Source organism: Tribolium castaneum, chromosome 3 (genome assembly GCF_031307605.1).
Source record: "Tribolium castaneum strain GA2 chromosome 3, icTriCast1.1, whole genome shotgun sequence".
NCBI lineage: Eukaryota > Metazoa > Arthropoda > Insecta > Coleoptera > Tenebrionidae > Tribolium > Tribolium castaneum.
The window spans coordinates 5,960,841-5,984,397 of NC_087396.1; the positions used below are offsets into that span (position 1 = coordinate 5,960,841).

The 23,557-nt window shown below is 29.9% G+C and overlaps 1 protein-coding gene across 1 annotated transcript; it reads right to left on the reverse strand.

The window, feature by feature from the left end:
• Positions 1-8,470: 8,470 nt before the first annotated feature.
• Positions 8,471-13,198, reverse strand: LOC103312772 (uncharacterized). The gene is made up of 2 exons (XM_064355622.1): positions 10,985-13,198; positions 8,471-8,680 (listed from the first exon to the last, which is right to left on the reverse strand). Exons 1-2 carry the CDS (start codon positions 12,815-12,817, stop codon positions 8,642-8,644), a joined length of 1,872 nt encoding a protein of 623 aa, XP_064211692.1. The 5' UTR covers positions 12,818-13,198; the 3' UTR covers positions 8,471-8,641.
• Between the last annotated feature and the right edge of the window lie 10,359 nt (positions 13,199-23,557).

Consider the following 23,557-nt stretch of genomic DNA (forward strand, 5'->3'; position numbering starts at 1 on the left):
AAGAAACCAAAAAACTGTTACCTTAATAAAGCGCTTGCATATAAGCAGATTTAGTACTATTAGTATTATTATTATTAATGTTATTGTTATTAATATGACGACTAAAAACGATTCTGAAGACTTTGGTGACTTTTATGTCTTTTTCTTTTTTCTCTACTAAAGTGTTAGACACAATTAATTTAGTTTAATTTCAGTATTTCAAACATTTTATTTTTAAGCAAGTTTTTGTTAAATATTATTTATATCCAACTTTATAACTCGCTTATGGTTGGTCCTACAAGAAAAATGCAAATAACTATTTTGTAGGAAATGTTATCAGCTTTAATTTTGAAAAAAAGATAAAAATTGATAGGAGTAACTGTTTTCGAGATATAAGCAAAAAACCAACATGAAAACTGTAACAGTTACAGAACAAAAATGTAATTCAGTTTTCAATGTTTGAGACGAAGACGAAAATGCAGCATTTAAAATCGACTCTGAAGACTTCAGTGACTTATATGTCACCCCCTTTTTTTTTTAATAAAGTATTGGACCTAATAAATTAAGTGTATTTTAAATCACAAGACATTTTCTGTTAAAGCACTTCTTTTTTAAATATTAATTATTTTCAATCTTATATCTCGCTTATGGTTAGTCCTACATAAAAAATGCAAATAACTATTTTGTAGGAAATTTTATCAGCTTAAATTTTAGTAAAAAAATAAAAATTGATAGGAGTAACTGTTTTCGAGATATGAGCAAGAAACCAAAACACTGTTACCTTAATTAAGCGTTTGCATATAAGCAAATTTAGTACTATTAGCATTATTAATGTTATTGTTATTAATATGACGATTAAAGACAACTTTGAAACCTTTAGTGATTTTTATGTCTTCTTCTTTTTCCTCTACTAAAGTGTTAGACACAATTAAATTAGTTTAATTTCAGTTTTTCAAACATTTTATTTTAAAGCAAATTTTTGTTAAATATTATTTATATCCAACTCTATAACTCGCTTATGGTTGGTCCTACAAGAAAAATGCAAATAACTATTTTGTAGGAAATTTTATCAGCTTTAATTTTGAAAAAAAGATAAAAATTGATAGGAGTAACTGTTTTCGAGATATAAGCAAGAAACCAAAAAACTGTTACCTTAATAAAGCGCTTGCATATAAGCAGATTTAGTACTATTAGTATTATTATTATTATTGTTATTGTTATTAATATGACGACTAAAAACGATTCTGAAGACTTTGGTGACTTTTATGTCTTTTTCTTTTTTCTCTACTAAAGTGTTAGACTCAATTAATTTAGTTTAATTTCGGTTTTTCAAACATTTTATTTAAAGCAAATTTTTGTTGAATATTATTTATATCCAACTCTATAACTCGCTTATGGTTGGTCCTACAAGAAAAATGCAAACAACTATTTTGTAGGAAGCTTTATCAGCTTTAATTTTAAAAGAAAGATAAAAATTGATAGGAGTAACTGTTTTCGAGATATAAGCAAAAAACCAACATGAAAACTGTAACAGTTACAGAACAAAAATGTAATTCAGTTTTCAATGTTTGAGACGAAGACGAAAATGCAGCATTTACAAACGACTCTAAAGACTTCAGTGACCTTTCTGTCACCTCTTTTTTCTTCTAATAAAGTATTGGACCCAATAAATTAAGTGTATTTTAAATCACAAGACATTTTCTGTTAAAGCACTTTTTTTTTAAATATTAATTATTTTTAATCTTATATCTCGCTTATGGTTAGTCCTACATAAAAAATGCAAATAACTATTATGTAGGAAATTTTATCAGCTTGAATTTTAGTAAAAAGATAAAAATTGATAGGAGTAACTGTTTTCGAGATATAAGCCAGAAACCAAAACACCGTTACCTTAATTAAGCGTTTGCATATAAGCAAATTTAGTACTATTAGTATTATTATTATTAATGTTATTGTTATTAATATGACGATTAAAGACAACTTTGAAACCTTTAGTGACTTTTATGTCTTCTTCTTTTTCCTCTACTAATGTGTTAGACACAATTAAATTAGTTTAATTTCAGTTTTTCAAACATTTTATTTTAAAGCAAATTTTTGTTAAATATTATTTATATCCAACTCTATAACTCGCTTATGGTTGGTCCTACAAGAAAAATGCAAATAACTATTTTGTAGGAAATTTTATCAGCTTTAATTTTGAAAAAAAAAATTAAAATTGATAGGAGTAACTGTTTTCGAGATATAAGCAAAAAACCAATAAGAAAACTGTGACTGTTACTGAACCAAAATGTAATTCAGTTTTCAATGTTTGAGACGAAGATGAAACTGCAGCATTTAAAAACGACCCTGAAGACTACAGCGACTTTTATGTCACTTTCTTCTTCTTCTAATAAAGTATTAGACCCAATAAATTAAGTGTATTTTAAATCACAAGACATTTTCTGTTAAAGCACTTTTTTTTAAATATTAATTATTTTCAATCATATATCTCGCTAATGGTTAGTCCTACATGAAAAATGCAAATAACTATTTTGTAGGAAATTTTATCAGCTTTAATTTTAGTAAAAAGATAAAAATTGATAGGAGTAACTGTTTTCGAGATATAAGCAAGAAACCAAAAAACTGTTACCTTAATAAAGCGCTTGCATATAAGCAAATTTAGTACTATTAGTATTATTATTATTAATGTTATTGTTATTAATATGACGATTAAAGACAACTTTGAAACCTTTAGTGACTTTTATGTCTTCTTCTTTTTCCTCTACTAATGTGTTAGACACAATTAAATTAGTTTAATTTCAGTTTTTCAAACATTTTATTTTAAAGCAAATTTTTCTTAAAGATTATTTATATCCAACTCTATAACTCGCTTATGGTTGGTCCTACAAAAAAAATGTTAAAAACTATTTTGTAGGAAATTTTATCAGCTTTAATTTTGAAGAAAAAATAAAAATTTATAGAAGTAACTGTTTTCGAGATATAAGCAAAAAACCAAAGTGAAAATTGTAACCGTTACTGAACAAAAATGTAATTCAGTTTTCAATGTTTGAGACGAAGACGAAAATGCAGCATTTAAAAACGACTCTGAAAATTTCAGTGACTTTTAAGTCACCTCCTTTTTTTTCTAATAAAGTATTGGACTCAATAAATTAAGTGTATTTTAAATCACAAGACATTTTCTGTTAAAGCACTTTTTTTTTAAATATTGATTATTTTCAAACTTACATCTCGCTTATGGTTAGTCCTACATGAAAAATGCAAATAACTATTTTGTTGGAAATTTTATCAGCTTTAATTTTAGTAAAAAGATATAAATTGATAGGAGTAACTGTTTTCGAGGTATAAGCAAGAAACCAAAAAACTGTTACTTTAATTAAGGGCTTGCATATAAGCAAATTTAGTACTAAAAACAACTCTGAAGACTTTGGTAACTTTTATGTCTTCTCCTTTTTCTTCTACTAAAGTGTTAGACACAATTAATTTAGTTTAATTTCGGTTTTTCAAACATTTTATTTTAAAGCAAATTTTTGTTAAAGATTATTTATATCCAACTCTATAACTCGCTTATGGTTGGTCTTACAAAAAAAATGTGAATAACGATTTTGTTGGAAATTTTATCAGCTTTAATTTTGAAAGAAAGATAAAAATTAATAGGAGTAACAGTTTTCGAGATATAAACAAAAAACCAATAAGAAAACTGTAACTGTTACTGAACAAAAATGTAATTCAGTTTTCAATGTTTGAGACGAAGGCGAAAATGCAGCATTTAAAATCGACTCTGAAGACTTCAGTGACTTTTATGTCACCTCCTTTTTCTTCTAATAAAGTGTTGGACCCAATAAATTAAGTGTATTTTAAATCCCAAGACATTTTCTGTTAAAACACTTTTTTTTCAAATATTAATTATTTTCAAACTTATATCTCGCTTATGGTTAGTCCTACATGAAAAATGCAAATTACTATTTTGTAGGAAATTTTATCAGCTTTAATTTTAGTAGAAAGATAAAAATTGATAGGAGTAACTGTTTTCGAGATATAAGCAAGAAACCAAAAAACTGTTAATTAATTAAGCGCTTGCATATAAGCAAATTTAGTACTATTAGTATTATTATTATTAATGTTATTGTTATTAATATAACGACTAAAAACGACTCTCAAGACTTTGGTGACTTTTATGTCTTCTCCTTTTTCCTATACTAAAGTGTTAGACTCAATTAATTTAGTTTAATTTCGGTTTTTCAAACATTTTATTTTAAAGCAAATTTTTGTTGAAGATATTTTATATCCAACTCTATAACTCGCTTATGGTTGGTCTTACAAAAGAAATGCAAATAACTATTTTGTAGGAAATTTTATCAGCTTTAATTTTAGTAAAAAGATAAAAATTGATAGGAGTAACTGTTTTCGAGATATAAGCAAGAAACCAAAACACTGTTACCTTAATTAAGCGTTTGCATATAAGCAAATTTAGTACTATTAGTATTATTATCATTAATGTTATTGTTATTAATATGACGACTAAAGACGACTCTGAAACCTTTAGTGACTTTTATGTCTTTTTCTTTTTCCTCTACTAAAGTGTTAGACACAATTAAATTAGTTTAATTTCAGTTTTTCAAACATTTTATTTTAAAGCAAATTTTTGTTAAATATTATTTATATCCAACTCTATAACTCGCTTATGGTTGGTCCTACATGAAAAATGCAAATAACGATTTTGTAGGAAATTTTATCGGCTTTAATTTTGAAATAAAGATAAACATTGATAGGAGTAACAGTTTTCGAGATATAAGCAAAAAACCAATAAGAAAACTGTAACTGTTACTGAACAAAAATGTAATTCAGTTTTCAATGTTTGAGACGAAGACGAAAATGCAGCATTTAAAATCGACTCTGAAGACTTCAGTGACTTTTATGTTACCTCTTTTTTCTTCTAATAAACTATTGGACCCAATAAATTAAGTGTATTTTAAATCCCAAGACATTTTCTGTTAAAACACTTTTTTTTTAAATATTAATTATTTTCAAACTTATATCTCGCTTATGGTTAGTCCTACATGAAAAATGCAAATTACTATTTTGTAGGAAATTTTATCAGCTTTAATTTTAGTAAAAAGATAAAAATTGATAGGGGTAACTGTTTCTGAGATATAAGCAAGAAACCAAAAAACTGTTACCTTAATTAAGCGCTTGCATATAAGCAAATTTAGTACTAAAAGCAACTCTGAAGACTTTGGTGACTTTATGTCTTCTCCTTTTTCCTCTACTAAAGTGTTAGACCCAATTAATTTAGTTTAATTTCGGTTTTTCAAACATTTTATTTTAAAGCAAATTTTTGTTAAAGATTATTTATATCCAACTCTATAACTCGCTTATGGTTGGTCCTACAAGAAAAATGCTAATAACGATTTTGTAGGAAATTTTATCAGCTTTAATTTTGAATGAAAGATAAAAATTAATAGGAGTAACAGTTTTCAAGATATAAGCAAAAAACCAATAAGAAAACTGTAACTGTTACTGAACAAAAATGTAATTCAGTTTTCAATGTTTGAGACGAAGACGAAAATGCAGCATTTAAAATCGACTCTGAAGACTTCAGTGACTTTTATGTCACCTCCTTTTTCTTCTAATTAAGTATTGGACCCAATAAATTAAGTGTATTTTAAATCACAAGACATTTTCTGTTAATGCACTTTTTTTTAAATATTAGTTATTTTCAAACTTATATCTCGCTTATGGTTAGTCCTACATGAAAAATGCAAATTACTATTTTGTTGGAAATTTTATCAGCTTTAATTTTAGTGAAAAGATAAAAATTGATAGGAGTAACTGTTTTCGAGATATAAGCAAGAAACCAAAAAACTGTTACCTTAATTAAGGGCTTGCATATAAGCTAATTTAGTACTAAAAACAACTCTGAAGACTTTGGTGACTTTTATGTCACCTCCTTTTTCTTCTAATAAAGTATTAAACCCATTAAATTAAGTGTATTTTAAATCACAAGACATTTTCTGTTAAAGCACTTTTTTTTTAAATATTAATTATTATCAAACTTATATCACGCTTATGGTTAGTTCTACATAAAAAATGCAAATAACTATTTTGTAGGAAATTTTATCAGCTTTAATTTTAGTAAAAAAATAAAAATTGATAAGAGTAACTGTTTTCGAGATATAAGCAAGAAACTGTTACCTTAATTAAGCGCTTGCATATAAGCAAATTTAGTAATATTAGTATTATTATTATTATTAATGTTATTGTTATTAATATGACTACTAAAAACGACTCTCAAGACTTTGGTGACTTTTATGTCTTCTCCTTTTTTCTCTACTAAAGTGTTTGTCTTAATTAATTTAGTTTAATTTCGGTTTTTTAAACATTTTATTTTAAAGCAAATTTTTGTTAAAGATTATTTATATCCAACTCTATAACTCGCTTATGGTTGGTCCTACAAAAAAAATGCGAATAACTATTTTGTAGAGAATTTTATCAGCTTTAATTTTGAAAGAAAGATAAAAAGTGATAGGAGTAACTGTTTTCGAGATATAAGCAAAAAACCAATAAGAAAACTGTAACTGTTACTAAACAAAATAGTAATTTTTGTATTAAGTGCGCGAAATGAGTGTTTTTTTAATGGCGCCTGAGAATGTTATTTTAGTCGAGACCGCCAGGTCGAGACCTAAAAGACATTCGAAGGCGCCATTAAAACATGAATTTCGCCACGAAATACAAACAACGTTTTTTCTACAGCCTCCAGATGAAGAAAAAAGTAACAGAAATTAGTTGGAACAAAATGGTCTGATAAATCGAGTTGCTTGCATGGTTACGATGATAAATAAAAGTGATAGTTGCGAAAAATTTGTCACAATAGGTATTTTTGTTGAAGAAGTGTGATGGATTTTAGCAGCGAAAACGAAATAGATGCAATTGCAAGCGCGGCAGTGTCGAATCTTTTGCCTGCTAAATCAAGACCGCAGTACGAAAAAACGTATCTTCAGTTTCGGCAGTGGTGTTCTATGAAAAAGATTGATCAAGTAACGGAAAATGTTTTGTTGGCGTATTTGGAAGAAAAGTCTACCACCTTAAAGCCACCAACACTCTGGGCCCTTTATGCGATGTTGAAAGCCACCTTAAACGTTAAAGAGAATATCGATACACGTAAGTTTCCGAAGTTAGTGCCCTACCTGAAAAGCAAAAGCGTAGGTTACAGAAGCAAGAAGTCGCAAATTTTAGACAAAGAAGACATTAGCAAGTTTATTAATGAAGCAGATGACAAGATATATTTACTGATGAAGGTAAACTTATCATATTAGTGTAATACAAATCAAAACAACTCGTTTTATTTATAGACTGTGCTAATTTTGGGTATATCGGGAGCCCTTCGACGTGAAGAATTAGTTAAAATGAAGCTAACTGACATAGAAGATAAACAGTCTGTCTTAATTGTGAAGGTGCCTGATACAAAAACCCACTGCGAACGAATATTTACTGTTTCAAATTTAGAAAATATAGAAATTGTCAGAAAATATAGAGCTTTGCGGCCTCCACGGGCGACTAGTGACCGTTTATTTTTAAAGTATACCAACGGAAAATGTGTGAATCAAAATGTTGGAATTAACAAAATCGGAGAGATACCAAGTTTGATTGCAAAGTGGCTTAACAAAGACGAACCTAAAAAATATACTGGTCACTGCTTCAGAAGAAGCTCTGCCACTCTTTTGGCGAATGCTGGAGGTGATCTAATTTCAATTAAACGTCATGGGGGCTGGAGAAGCAGCACAGTGGCAGAAAGTTACATCGAGGACTCTTTGAATAATAAAATTGAAATTGCCAATAAAATTCAACCTTCTTCCTCCACAGAAGAAAACAAAATCACTCAACCTTCTACATCGGCTTCTTTTAATGGCGAAAATAACTTTCATTTACAAGCGTCTTCACTCAGGCCTCTGGGGATAAACGGGGGCACGTTTTCGTCATGCACATTTAATTTTCATATGTCAAAGTAAATATCTATTATTATTGTTTTGTAATATTGTTCTGTATAATTATAAAACCTTTAAAACTACCTCTCATTATCGATCCGTCTCTTCATTTCGGTTGCTGTTGATGTCTTTTCGTGTTACTAAAATTGTAACAGAAATAAGTTGGAACAAAATGATCTGAAAAATCGAGTTGCCTGCACAGTTAAAAAATATTATTTTTTCACTGTGAAACCGTGAAAAAATAATATTTTTTCACAGTGAAAAAACGTCAAACTTCGCGCATAGGTAACCATGCATAAATGTCACGATTTTTTGACGGCTGTAGAAAAATGTAATTCAGATTTCAATGTTTGAGACAAAGACGAAAATGCAGCATTTAAAATCGACTCTGAAGACTTCAGTGACTTTTATGTCTCCTCCTTTTTCATCTAATAAAGTATTGGACCCATTAAATTAAGTGTATTTTAAATCACAAGACATTTTCTGTTAAAGCACTTTTTTTTTAAATATTATGTTAGAAGACTTTTTCGAAGTTTAACTTTATTTTGAAAAAAAAGTTCTAAATACAAATACACAACCACCGTGTCGCCGTTGATTCGACACTGCCGCCACGCCGTCTCACCGCTCATCGCCTGGTTGTTGTGTCTATTGCGCCGCCTCGATTCCCGCCGTGTCCTTAATCAGCGCCTGGCTGATTTTGGTCGTAACATTCGGCCTTCCTGCAAAATTAATGTCCTCATTAATTCGTAGCCTAATTCTCGAGGAGATCGATCAGATCTAACCGATCAATTTCCTCGCCACTGTCGCTTTCCTCGCCATCCGCCTTGTCATTCGGAATCTGCACTGCACGTCAACGCCTCTTCAATGGTTCGGTTGGGTCTTTCAACCTGACCATTCGCCCTAGGGGTAGCAATCGCATTTTGAATATGCTGAATCCCTTTTTCCGCCATGAAATCACCAAACGCCTTGCTCTGAAACGCCAATCCACGATCTGTGATTACCCTTCGCGGATACCCAAACACCCCAAAAATATCTCTCAATTTTTCAATCGCCTCTGTAGATCTCAGTGTTCGAGTTGGTTTCGCCCAGACAAATTTTGTAAATCCGTCTATCGCCATTAGCAAGTAACTGTTGCCCTTGCTACTTCTCATGAAAGGACCTAAATGATCTACATGTACTGTATCCAAAGGAATGGGTAACCTTTTTATTGGATGCAGTCGCCCTTCCGCCTTACCATAATCACCTTTGCCATAGGCACATCGCAAACAGGATCGTACATATTTCAACATGAATCGCGCCATTTTAGGAAACCAATATGTTTCTTTCATCAATGTTAACGCCCTATTGTAACCAGGATGCCCTATTTCATCGTGGTGTTTGTGAGCCAAAGTAAACCTCGCCGTGGCTGGCACATAAAGTCTGTCGCCGTTTGGTGTTATTCTATACAGACGCCCATTTTTCACTTTGTACACCGCCTTTACATCTCGCGGTGTTACGCCGGTTGTCAATACAGTGACCAGCTCCTGCGCTTTGGGATCTTGTAATTGAACTGTAAGAAACCAATCCGCCTCATCTGCATGAACGATAGAAATCTGAACAGGATTTCGACTTAAAGCATCAACGTGCTGCATCCGTACGCCCGGCCTATATTCTACTGTCATGCCATACTCTTGGATTGCTAGCCACCACCGAGCTATTCGAGGGACCAAGTCTTTCTTTAAGAAAGTTGCTCTTACCGCTGAACAATCAGTTACAACTTTAAATTATGTACCCAGCAAATACACCCGAAAACGTTTAATTGACTCTACCACCGCCAAGGTTTCTAACTCATAGCTATGATATACCTGCTCCTGAGGTGTGGTAGTTCTACTGAAGTAGAAAACTGGCTTTAGCTCACCATCTGGTTGTCTCTGTAGCAGAATTCCTCCCACGCCAATTTTGCTTGCATCTGTATGCAACTCTGTCGAAAAACTGCTGTTGTAAGCTGCCAAAACCGGTCTCTCAGACAACAAGTGACGAAGTCTCTGGAAAGCGTCCTGCTGCTCTTCTCCCCATCGCCACTCCACGTCCTTTTTCGTGAGATTTGTCAAAGGTTTCGCCAACAGGGCAAAATTCCGAATGAATTTTCTGAAGTAACTAGCTAAACCCATAAACTGTCTAACACTATGTACGTCTGAGGGTTCTGGGAACTTTAGAACTGCATCCACTTTGCGTTGACCAGGTCGTATCCCTTCAACGCTGATCTCATGGCCTAAATAATCGATCTTCTCTTGAAGGAAACTGCATTTCGCCAATTTCAATTTCACGCCTGCATCTCTAATTAGTTCCAACACCTTTCGAAGTAGCTCTAACCCCGTCGCTACATCTACTGAAGGTATCAGAAGATCATCCATGTACGCCAAGACCTGATCATGTCGCATGTTGCCCAACATTTGGTTGATAATTCTCTGAAATACCGCCGGAGAATTTGCCAACCCAAATGGAACTCGCAAGTATTCATAATGTCCATCAGGTGTTACAAAAGCCGTTTTGTGAATTGAATCAGAATGCATTGGTACCTGATGATATCCTTGCGCCAAGTCCAAGGATGTAAAGTATCGGTTTCCCGCCAACCGATCCAACTGATCCGCAATCAGTGGCAAAGGGTACCTATCTTTCACCGTAATTGCATTTAGTGCCCTATAATCAACACAGAGACGCATTTCGCCTGTTTTCTTAGGGACCAACAAAATAGGACTCGCATAGTTTGAATTAGATTCTCTGATGACATCGCCGTCAAGCAGACTCTGCACCTTTTGTCGAACCACCGCTCGTTCTGAATGTGACAATCTGTATGGACGATAATACACAGGAATGTCTGACGTTAGATTTATCGACATGGACCCTAACTGAGTTAAACCTAGATCCTCATCATTCGCCGAAAAACAACACGACATAGAACGCAATAAGTCAAATAGCTGTTGTTTATAATAATCACCTATTTCGCCTACAGTGACACTAGATAAGTCAAAACATGCGCTCACCTGCTGAATGTTCATGACTTTTGTCACCGGAACTCCTTCTTTGCACCTCTCCGCCTTTGTCACTAATCGTCCAGCCTTCCAAACCAGTGTTCTGGGTGCAAGATTTGTGATGAGGATTTTGTTGTCGTCTCGGCATTTTAACACGCCACCGGGTATCGCCACCATGTCGTCCTTGCTTTGAAACGTCACAGGAGCCATTGAAACTATTTCGCCTATTTCACAATCAGTTATTGTAACGCCCATTTGGAGTGACAGCCCCGCCGGGATAACTGTGTCCTCCTTCACGAGGATTCGTGGCCTTGGTCGGTCCGTCTCCAAGGTTAAGTTCTTAAAAACTTCGAAAAGATCTTCGTCCCTGATAACGCATGCTTTATCGCCTCTCACTACAAGTGCTACGCCGGAGGTACTAATTGCTGGTTGACCCAAGATGAGCTCGATTCGCCCGAGATCACACTTGGTTATCAACGCCGTGATACTTAATGTTACCTCATCAACCTTAATGTCAAATGTCGCCTCGCCAATCGCTACACCTTGCCCGCCTGCAAACCCCTGTAGTATCCATTCGCCTGGTTTTATGTTTAAATTACGCCCTTGCGCCCAAGACCACGCCAAAATGTTGTGCTCACTCCCGGTGTCAATATAAACACGAATTTGCGCGCCGCATGCCGTACCCATCTTTTTATAAGTGTTCTCTAGCCCTAATTGTAAAATTCTCACCTGTGGGTTCGCGCCTTTCACCGCCGTGGAGTCTGCTTGGGGGTTACAGGTTGACGCCTCATGTCCTGGTCTCCCACATTTTCGACATCTCTCCCTCCTCTCGTAAGGACACTCTCGACTCTTGTGGGTACCGTATCGCTGACAGTTGAAACAGCGAATTAATGCGGACTTCGCGTTTGTTGTTGCCACTGGTTGGTCCGATCGCCGTTTCATCGCCTGGCCGGAGGAGGTTGACTCACGCCGTGTCACCCCTTCAGCCTTTGCCGTCGCCCCACGATATTCATAAAACTCCAGTCCCACAAGAAAGTTGTTATACAGCGCCTCTGGGGTGGTACTTCTAGTCGCGTATGCATTTGCACGAAGCTCCTTTGGCAGCCCCCTTATGATCACAGCGACAGCATTCTCGCCAGAAATGCCGACTCTGTCACATAGCGCCAACTTCTCGTGATAGTACTTCGTCATTACCTCGCCTGGTAACTTTTGACGCTGTACTAATTCTTCGAGAGTAATGGCAAAGTCCTGTCGCCGAGGAAACGCCATTCGGAGTCTCGCCTTCCAAGAATCCCAGGTCAAATTGTATTCGCCTAAATGATTAAACCATGCTTTCGCCGCCCCCATCAATCGTGATTGCATAATGCCCGCCTTTTCCAATTCTGACCACCCGTGAACTTGCCCCAGCTGGTCAATTTTTGCGAGCCACCTCTCGATATTGCAATCGGCATCATCTGGGTCAAAATAGTCGACAATTTCGGCTCCAATTTTCCAGCTCCGCACTGTAGAACAATCAGAGCCTGTCGCCGGCGATTGCTGTGCCGACGCGCCCATCTCAGCTATCCTATTGCGTAAGGTTACCTCCGCCCCCTCTGTACCCGCCGCCTGGGTATCAGTAATTTCGCCTAAAATTAGTGCCGCCTGCCTTTTTACCGCCTTTTCGATTTGGGATTTTAACTCCGATCCCAATAATTGCTCCAGGGTACGCGCAATTGGGTTATCCAAGGTCTCTGACGTCACCTGGGTTGTCGCCGAAATCGTCCTTGGGGCCGCCTCCTCCAAGTCGATGTCTTCGTCCATCGTCAAAGTAATTCCCTCTTCGTCGCCTCTTTGCTCCTCAGACATTTTTAGAACACTTTTCGCCGAAATTCGTCTTGCCACACCCAAAGTAACAGTCGACTTTTCTTATCGCCGTTTTTGCGCTGACGTTTTTCACCCGAGCAAGTCCTTGAAGCTAATTTCGCCGCACTTTCAATTACGCCACTCAAATTTCACCAACTAGCACGTGAAATAATCCCACTTCTGATTTGTTAGAAGACTTTTTCGAAGTTTAACTTTATTTTGAAAAAAAAGTTCTAAATACAAATACACAACCACCGTGTCGCCGTTGATTCGACACTGCCGCCACGCCGTCTCACCGCTCATCGCCTGGTTGTTGTGTCTATTGCGCCGCCTCGATTCCCGCCGTGTCCTTAATCAGCGCCTGGCTGATTTTGGTCGTAACAATTAATTATTTTCAAACTTATATCTCGCTTATGGTTTGTCCTACATGAAAAATGCAAATTACTATTTTGTAGGAAATTTTATCAGCTTTAATTTTAGTAAAAAGATAAAAATTGATAGGAGTAACTGTTTTCGAGATATAAGCAAGAAACCAAAAAACTGTTACCTTAATTAAGCGCTTGCATATAAGCAAATTTAGTAATATTAGTATTATTAATATTAATGTTATTGTTATTAATGTGACGACTAAAAACGACTCTTAAGACTTTGGTGACTTTTATGTCTTCTCCTTTTTCCTCTACTAAAGTGTTAGTCTTAATTTAGTTTAATTTCGGTTTTTCAAACATTTTATTTTAAAGCAAATTTTTGTTAAATATTATTTATATCCAACTCTATAACTCGCTTATGGTTGGTCCTACAAAAAAATGCAAATAACTATTTTGTAGGAAATTTTATTAGCTTTAATTTTGAAAAAAAGATAAAAATTGATAGGAGTAACTGTTTTCGAGATATAAGCAAGAAACCAAAAAAATGTTACGTTAATTAAGCGTTTGCATATAAGCAAATTTAGTACTATTAGTATTATTATTATTAATGTTATTGTTATTAATATGACGACTAAAGACGACTCTGAAACATTTAGTGACTTTTATGTCTTCTCCTTTTTCCTCTACTAAAGTGTTAGACACAATTAATTTAGTTTAATTCTGGTTTTTCAAGCATTTTATTTTAAAGCAAATTTTTGTTAAATATTATTTATATCCAACTCTATAACTCGTTTATGCTTGGTCCTACAAGAAAAATGTAAATAACTATTTTGTTGGAAATTTTATCAGCTTTAATTTTGAAAGAAAGATAAAATTTGATAGGAGTAACTGTTTTCGAGATATAAGCAAAAAACCAATAAGAAAACTGTAACTGTTACTGAACAAAAATGTAATTCAGTTTTCAATGTTTGAGACGAAGTCAAAAATGCAGCATTTAAAAACGACTCTGAAGACTTCAGTGACTTTTATGTCACCTCTTTTTACTTCTAATAAAGTATTGGACCCAACAAATTAAGTGTATTTTAAATCACAAGACATTTTCTGTTAAAACACTTTTTTTTAATTAATAATTATTTTTAAACTTATATCTCGCTTATGGTTAGTTCTACATGAAAAATGCAAATAACTATTTTGTAGGAAATTTTATCACCTTTAATTTTGGTGAAAAAGTAAAAATTGATAGGAGTAACTGTTTTCGAGATATAGGCAAAAAACAAAAAAACTGTTACCTTAATTAAGCGCTTGCATATAAGCAAATTTAGTACTACGAGTATTGTTATTATAAATGTTATTGTTATTAATATGACGACTAAAGACAACTTTAAGACTTTAGTGACTTTTATGTCTCCTCCTTTTTCCTCTACTAAAGTGTTAGACACAATTAATTTAGTTTAATTTCGGTTTTTCAAACATTTTATTTTAAAGCAAATTTTTGTTAAATATTAAAAACTATAAAATGGCTTAGATTGCCTAAAAACACAGATCACACATGATCTTTTGCATAAAAATGAGAAAACGCTCATGTAACACACAAAATAAGCTCCATTTTTTCTTTTTAAAAGTATTATTATTATTATTACTTTTGTTACTATTACTATTATTATTATTATTATTATTATTATTATTATTGTTATTATTATTATTATTATTATTATTATTATTATTATAATTATTATTATTATTATTATTATTATTATTATTATTATTATTATTATTACTATTATTTTTATTATTATTATTACTATTATTATTATTATTATTATTATTATTAATATTATTATTATTATTATTATTATTAATATTATTATTATTAAAGACCGATTATAACTTTTGTATAGTAAATGTTTTTATACCAGTTTTAAAATGAGTTATTAATTTTAGACAATTTCTTGCCTAAAAACACAGATCACAGATGATCTCTTGCATAGAAATGAGAAAACGCTCAGATAACACAAAATAAGCATCATTTTTGCTTAGAAAAACTAAGCTTTAATTTAGAAAGAAATTTATTATTATAAGTATTATTATCAATATTATTATTATTATTATTATTATTATTATTATTATTATTATTATTATTACTATTATTTTTATTATTATTATTACTATTATTATTATTATTATTATTATTATTATTAATATTATTATTATTATTATTATTATTAATATTATTATTATTAAAGACCGATTATAACTTTTGTATAGTAAATGTTTTTATACCAGTTTTAAAATGAGTTATTAATTTTAGACAATTTCTTGCCTAAAAACACAGATCACAGATGATCTCTTGCATAGAAATGAGAAAACGCTCATATAACACACAAAATAAGCATCATTTTTGCTTAGAAAAACTAAGCTTTAATTTAGAAAGAAATTCATTATTATAAGTATTATTATTATTATTATTATTATTATTATTATTATTATTATTTCTTTTATTACTATTATTATTATTATTATTATTATTATTATTATTATTACTATTATTATTATTATTATTATTATTACTATTATTATTATTATTATTATTATTATTATTATTATAATTATTATTATTATTAACTTTTGTATAGTAAATGTTTTTATACCAGTTTTAAAATGAGATATTAATTTTAGACAATTTCTTGCCTAAAAATACAGATCACAGATGATTTCTTGCATAGAAATGAGAAAGCGCTCATATAACACACAAAATAAGCTTCATTTTTGCTTAGAAAAACTAAGCTTTAATTTAGAAAGAAATTTATTATTATAAGTATTATTATCATTATTATTATTATTATTATTATTATTATTATTATTATTATTATTATTATTGTTTCTTTTATTACTATTATTATTATTATTATTATTATTATTATTATTATTATTATTATTATTATTATTATTATTATTAACTTTTGTATAGTAAATGTTTTTATACCAGTTTTAAAATGAGTTATTAATTTTATTCAATTTCTTGCCTAAAAACACAGATCACAGATGATTTCTTGCATAGAAATGAGAAAACGCTCATATAACACACAAAATAAGCATCATTTTTGCTTAGAAAAACTAAGCTTTAATTTAGAAAGAAATTCATTATTATAAGTATTATTATCATTATTATTATTATTATTATTATTATTATTATTATTATTATTATTATTATTATTACTATTATTATTATTATTATTATTACTATTATTATTATTATTATTATTATTATTATTATTATTATTATTATTATTATTATTATTAACTTTTGTATAGTAAATGTTTTTATACCAGTTTTAAAATGAGTTATTAATTTTAGACAATTTCTTGCCTAAAAATACAGATCACAGATGATTTCTTGCATAGAAATGAGAAAGCGCTCATATAACACACAAAATAAGCTTCATTTTTGCTTAGAAAACTAAGCTTACTTTTATTTCTATTATTATTTTTATTATTATTATTATTATTATTATTATTATTATTATTATTATTATTATTATTATTATTATTATTATTGTTATTATTATTATTATTATTATTATTATTATTATTGTTATTATTATTATTATTATTAAAAACTCATATTAAACAGACAGAAAACGTCGTATTCTGACACAAAAAAACGAATTACGTTATAGACTTGACGAGAACGGCGTATCTCGGACTCTTATAGGACTCTTATAGGGTCAAAAATTATCAGTTTGGATTAAAACAAATTATTTTTGTTGACTCTCAGTCTGAATTGTTCAAAAGTTCAAACAAAAACGGCTTACTTTAGACGATCTTTTGCTTTGAACAAGAAAACTTACATCGAACAGACTAAAAACGTATTAATCTGGCATAAAAGAGCAATTTATGTATCACTTTGGATAAAGGCAGCTAATCCTATTCGTTTCATTGCTTAAAATAGACAAAATCGTTAATAAATCTAACAAAAACGCTGTATTCTAGCACAAAATACTAATTACATTATAGTTTCGACGAGAATAGCTTATTTGGAATGATTCTATGCTTCCAAACGAGTAAATTTTCAATAAACAGATGCCAAACATCATGTTTTGTCCTATAAAGACATTTTATATTGCAGTTTGTATTAAAACAAAATATTTTCGTTGATTCTTTGTTAGAAGCAGCAAACCTAACATTAAAGAATCTGAAAACTTTGTATTCGGACACAAACCACCGAATTTTGTTTCAGTTTAGACAAAAACGGTTGATTTTCGACAATATTTTGCTTTGAACAAGAAAGCTTATATCAAACTGACTAAAAACGTCTTATTTTAGCACAAAACAAAAGATTTGCGTTATAGTCTTAAAGCTGATTCATGCCACAGTTTGGATAAAAACCAATTATTTTTGTTAATTCATTGTTACAAACAAGAAACCTTACATCAAAGAAACTGAAAACCCCTTATTTAGGCACAGAAATTCGAATTACGTTTCAGTCTGGACAAAAACTGCTTATTTTAGACGATCCTTTGTTTTGAACACGAAAACTTACATTAAAAAGATTAAAAACGTCTTATTCTGGCTGAAAACTGCAAATTATATATTACTCTAGATAAAAGCAATTTATCCTGATTACTCCTTTACTTAGAATAGAGTAAACTTGTATAAAACTTAATGAAAACTTTAAATTTCGTCTCAAAGAAATAATTTACGTTATAGTTTTGACCAGCACTGTTTATTTCAAACGAAATTATGATTCGAAACTAATGAACTTTTATGGGGCAGATGCAAAACCACATATTACCATATAAAGCGTTGTTTTAAAGCAAAGTATTACCTTTTGCAACAAGAAATTTCACGTCAAAGAAACTGAAAACTTCGTATCCATACATAAATATCTAATTACGTATCAGTTTAGGCAAATACAGCTTATTTTAAACGATTCCTTGCTATAAACAAGAAAAATTTTATCAAGCATATTGAAAACGTCTTATTCTCGAAAATAAGAGCAAATTATGTATCAGTTTTAACAAAAGCGGATTACTCTGTTTGATTCTATGCTTAGAGTAGAGTAAACTACTATAAAACGTAATGAAAACTCTATATTCAAGCTCAAAAGAACAAATTACGTTATAGTTTTGACAAAAAAAAATATTTCGGACGATTACATACTTCGAAGTAAGCAAACTTTAATTGAACATGTGCAAAAGCTAATACTTTGCTTTAAAATAATGATTTATGTGGTAATATGGTATTTTGCATCTGTCCTATAAAAGTTTACCCGTTTCGCTCCATTGAATCATTAGAAATAAATTATTTTGACACAACAACAACACAAATAATTTGTTTTTGTTTAAACTGTAACATAAGTCGCTTTTATAAAACGAACTAAGACGTTTGGCATCTGTTTAGTGAAAGTTTTCTCGTTTGGGGGCATAAAATCGTTTGAAATTAACAGTTCTGGTCAAAACTATTACGTAAATTATTTCTTTGTATCACTTTAAAGATTTGCGTTATAGTCTTGACGAGAACTGTTAATTTCAAACGATTCTATGCTTTGAAACCAGTATACTTTCACTGAACAGAGGCAAAACGTCTGATTTCGCCTTTAAAAAACGATTTATGTCACAGTTTGGATTAAAACCAATGATTTTCGTTTATTCATTGTTACAAACAAGAAACCTTACATCAAAGAAACTGAAAACCTCTTATTCAGGCCCAGAAAATCAAATTACATTTCAGTCTGGACACAAATTGCTTATTTTAGACGATTCTTTCTTTTGAACACGAAAACTTACATTAAAAAGATTAAAAACGTCTTATTCTGGCTCAAAACTGCAAATTATGTATTACTTTGGATAAAAGCAGTTTATCCTGATTACTCCTTTGCTTAGAATAGAGCAAACTTGTATAAAACTTAATGAAAACTTTAAATTTCGTCTCAAAGAAATAATTTACGTTATAGTTTTGACCAGAACTGTTAATTTCAAACGATTTTATGCCCCCAAACGAGAAAACTTTCACTAAACAGATGCCAAACGTCTTAGTTCGTTTTATAAAAACGACATGTTGCAGTTTAAACAAAAAAATTATTTTCGTTGTTGTGTCAAAATAATTTATTTCGAATGATTCAATGGAGCGAAACGAGTAAACTTTTATAGGACAGATGCAAAATACCATATTACCACATAAATCGTTATTTTAAAGCAAAGTATTAGCTTTTGCACTTGTTCAATTAAAGTTTGCTTACTTCGAAATATGTAGTCGTCCGAAATAATTTTTTTTTGTCAAAACTATAACGTAATTTGTTCTTTTGAGCTTGAATATAGAGTTTTCATTACGTTTTATAGTAGTTTACTCTACTCTAAGCATAGAATCAAACAGAGTAATCCGCTTTTGTTAAAACTGATACATAATTTGCTCTTATTTTCGAGAATAAGACATTTTCAATATGTTTGATAAAATTTTTCTTGTTTATAGCAAGGAATCGTTTAAAATAAGCTGTATTTGCCTAAACTGATACGTAATTCGATATTTGTGCATGGATACGATGTTTTCAGTTTCTTTGACGTGAAATTTCTTGTTGCAAAAGGTAATAATTTGCTTTAAAACAACGCTTTATATTGTAATATGTGGTTTTGCATCTGCCCCATAAAAGTTCATTAGTTTCGAATCATAAAATCGTTTGAAATAAACAGTGCTGGTCAAAACTATAACGTAAATTATTTCTTTGAGACGAAATTTAAAGTTTTTATTAAGTTTTATACAAGTTTACTCTATTCTAAGTAAAGGAGTAATCAGGATAAATTTCTTTTATCTAGAGTAATATATAATTTGCAGTTTTCAGCCAGAATAAGACGTTTTTAATCTTTTTAATGTAAGTTTTTGTATTCAAAACAAAGGATCGTCTAAAGTAAGCAGTTTTTGTCCAGACTGAAACGTAATTCGAATTTCTGTGCCTGAATAAGGGGTTTTCAGTTACTTTGATGTAAGGTTTCATGTTTGTAACAATGAATTAACGAAAATAATTGGTTTTTATCCAAACTGTGGCATGAATCATTTTTAAAAGGCGAAATAAGATGTTTTTCCTCTGTACAGTGAAAGTTTACTCGTTTCAAAGCATAGAACCGTTTTAAATTAACAGCTCTCGTTAAGACTATAACGCAAATCTTTTGTTTTGTGCTAAAATAAGACGTTTTTAGTCAGTTTGATATAAGCTTTCTTGTTCAAAGCAAAATATTGTCGAAAATCAACCGTTTTTGTCTAAACTGAAACAAAATTCGGTGGTTTGTGTCCGAATACAAAGTTTTCAGATTCTTTAATGTTAGGTTTGCTGCTTCTAACAAAGAATCAACGAAAATATTTTGTTTTAATACAAACTGCAATATAAAATGTCTTTATAGGACAAAACATGATGTTTGGCATCTGTTTATTAAAAATTTACTCGTTTGGAAGCATAGAATCATTCCAAATAAGCTATTCTCGTCGAAACTATAATGTAATTAGTATTTTGTGCTAGAATACAGCGTTTTTGTTAGATTTATTAACAATTTTGTCTATTTTAAGCAATGAAACGAATAGGATTAGCTGCCTTTATCCAAAGTGATACATAAATTGCTCTTTTATGCCAGATTAATACGTTTTTAGTCTGTTCGATGTAAGTTTTCTTGTTCAAAGCAAAAGATCGTCTAAAGTAAGCCGTTTTTGTTTGAACTGATAAACAATTCAGACTGAGAGTCAACAAAAATAATTTGTTTTAATCCAAACTGATAATTTTTGACCCTATAAGAGTCCTATAAGAGTCCGAGATACGCCGTTCTCGTCAAGTCTATAACGTAATTCGCTTTTTTGTGTCAGAATACGACGTTTTCTGTCTGTTTAATATAAGTTTTTAATAATAATAATAATAATAATAACAATAATAATAATAATAATAATAACAATAATAATAATAATAATAATAATAATAATAATAATAATAATAATAATAATAATAATAATAATAATAATAATAAAAATAATAATAGAAATAAAAGTAAGCTTAGTTTTCTAAGCAAAAATGAAGCTTATTTTGTGTGTTATATGAGCGCTTTCTCATTTCTATGCAAGAAATCATCTGTGATCTGTATTTTTAGGCAAGAAATTGTCTAAAATTAATAACTCATTTTAAAACTGGTATAAAAACATTTACTATACAAAAGTTAATAATAATAATAATAATAATATTAATAATAATAATAGTAATAGTAATAATAATAATAATAATAATAATAATAATAATAATAATAATAGTAATAAAAGAAATAATAATAATAATAATAATAATAATAATAATAATAATGATAATAATACTTATAATAATGAATTTCTTTCTAAATTAAAGCTTAGTTTTTCTAAGCAAAAATGATGCTTATTTTGTGTGTTATATGAGCGTTTTCTCATTTCTATGCAAGAGATCATCTGTGATCTGTGTTTTTAGGCAAGAAATTGAATAAAATTAATAACTCATTTTAAAACTGGTATAAAAACATTTACTATACAAAAGTTAATAATAATAATAATAATAATAATAATAATAATAATAATAATAATAATAATAATAGTAATAAAAGAAACAATAATAATAATAATAATAATAATAATAATAATAATAATAATAATGATAATACTTATAATAATAAATTTCTTTCTAAATTAAAGCTTAGTTTTTCTAAGCAAAAATGATGCTTATTTTGTGTTATCTGAGCGTTTTCTCATTTCTATGCAAGAGATCATCTGTGATCTGTGTTTTTAGGCAAGAAATTGTCTAAAATTAATAACTCATTTTAAAACTGGTATAAAAACATTTACTATACAAAAGTTATAAGCGGTCTTTAATAATAATAATATTATTAATAATAATAATAATAATAATAATAATAATAATAATAATAATAATAATAATAATAATAGTAATAATAATAATAAAAATAATAGTAATAATAATAATAATAATAAAAATAAAAATAATAGTAGTAGTAAAAGTAAGCTTAGTTTTCTAAGCCAAAATGAAGCTTATTTTGTGTTATATGAGCGTTTTCTCATTTCTATGCAAAAGATCATGTGTGATCTGTGTTTTTAGGCAATCTAAGCCATTTTATAGTTTTTAATATTTAACAAAAATTTGCTTTAAAATAAAATGTTTGAAAAACCGAAAGTAAACTAAATTAATTGTGTCTAACACTTTAGTAGAGGAAAAAGGAGGAGACATAAAAGTCACTAAAGTCTTAAAGTTGTCTTTAGTCGTCATATTAATAACAATAACATTTATAATAACAATACTCGTAGTACTAAATTTGCTTATATGCAAGCGCTTAATTAAGGTAACAGTTTTTTTGTTTTTTGCCTATATCTCGAAAACAGTTACTCCTATCAATTTTTACTTTTTCACCAAAATTAAAGGTGATAAAATTTCCTACAAAATAGTTATTTGCATTTTTCATGTAGAACTAACCATAAGCGAGATATAAGTTTGAAAATAATTAAAAAAAAGTGTTTTAACAGAAAATGTCTTGTGATTTAAAATACACTTAATTTGTTGTGTCCAATACTTTATTAGAAGAAAAAGGAGGTGACATAAAAGTCACTGAAGTCTTCAGAGTCGTTTTTAAATGGTGCATTTTTGACTTCGTCTCAAACATTGAAAACTGAATTACATTTTTGTTCAGTAACAGTTACAGTTTTCTTATTGGTTTTTTGCTTATATCTCGAAAACAGTTACTTCTATCAAATTTTATCTTTCTTTCAAAATTAAAGCTGATAAAATTTCCAACAAAATAGTTATTTACATTTTTCTTGTAGGACCAAGCATAAACGAGTTATAGAGTTGGATATAAATAATATTTAACAAAAATCTGCTTTAAAATAAAATGCTTGAAAAACCGGAATTAAACTAAATTAATTGTGTCTAACTTTTTAGTAGAGGAAAAAGGAGAAGACATAAAAGTCACTAAATGTTTCAGAGTCGTCTTTAGTCGTCATATTAATAACAATAACATTAATAATAATAATACTAATAGTACTAAATTTGCTTATATGCAAACGCTTAATTAACGTAACATTTTTTTGGTTTCTTGCTTATATCTCGAAAACAGTTACTCCTATGAATTTTTGTCTTTTTTTCAAAATTAAAGCCGATAAAATTTCCTACAAAATAGTTATTTGCATTTTTCTTGTAGGACCAACCATAAGCGAGTTATAGAGTTGGATATAAATAATATTTAACAAAAAATTGCTTTAAAATAAAATGTTTGAAAAACTGAAATTAAACTAATTTAATTGTGTCTAACACTTTAGTAGAGGAAAAAGAAGAAGACATAAAAGTCACTAAAGGTTTCAAAGTTGTCTT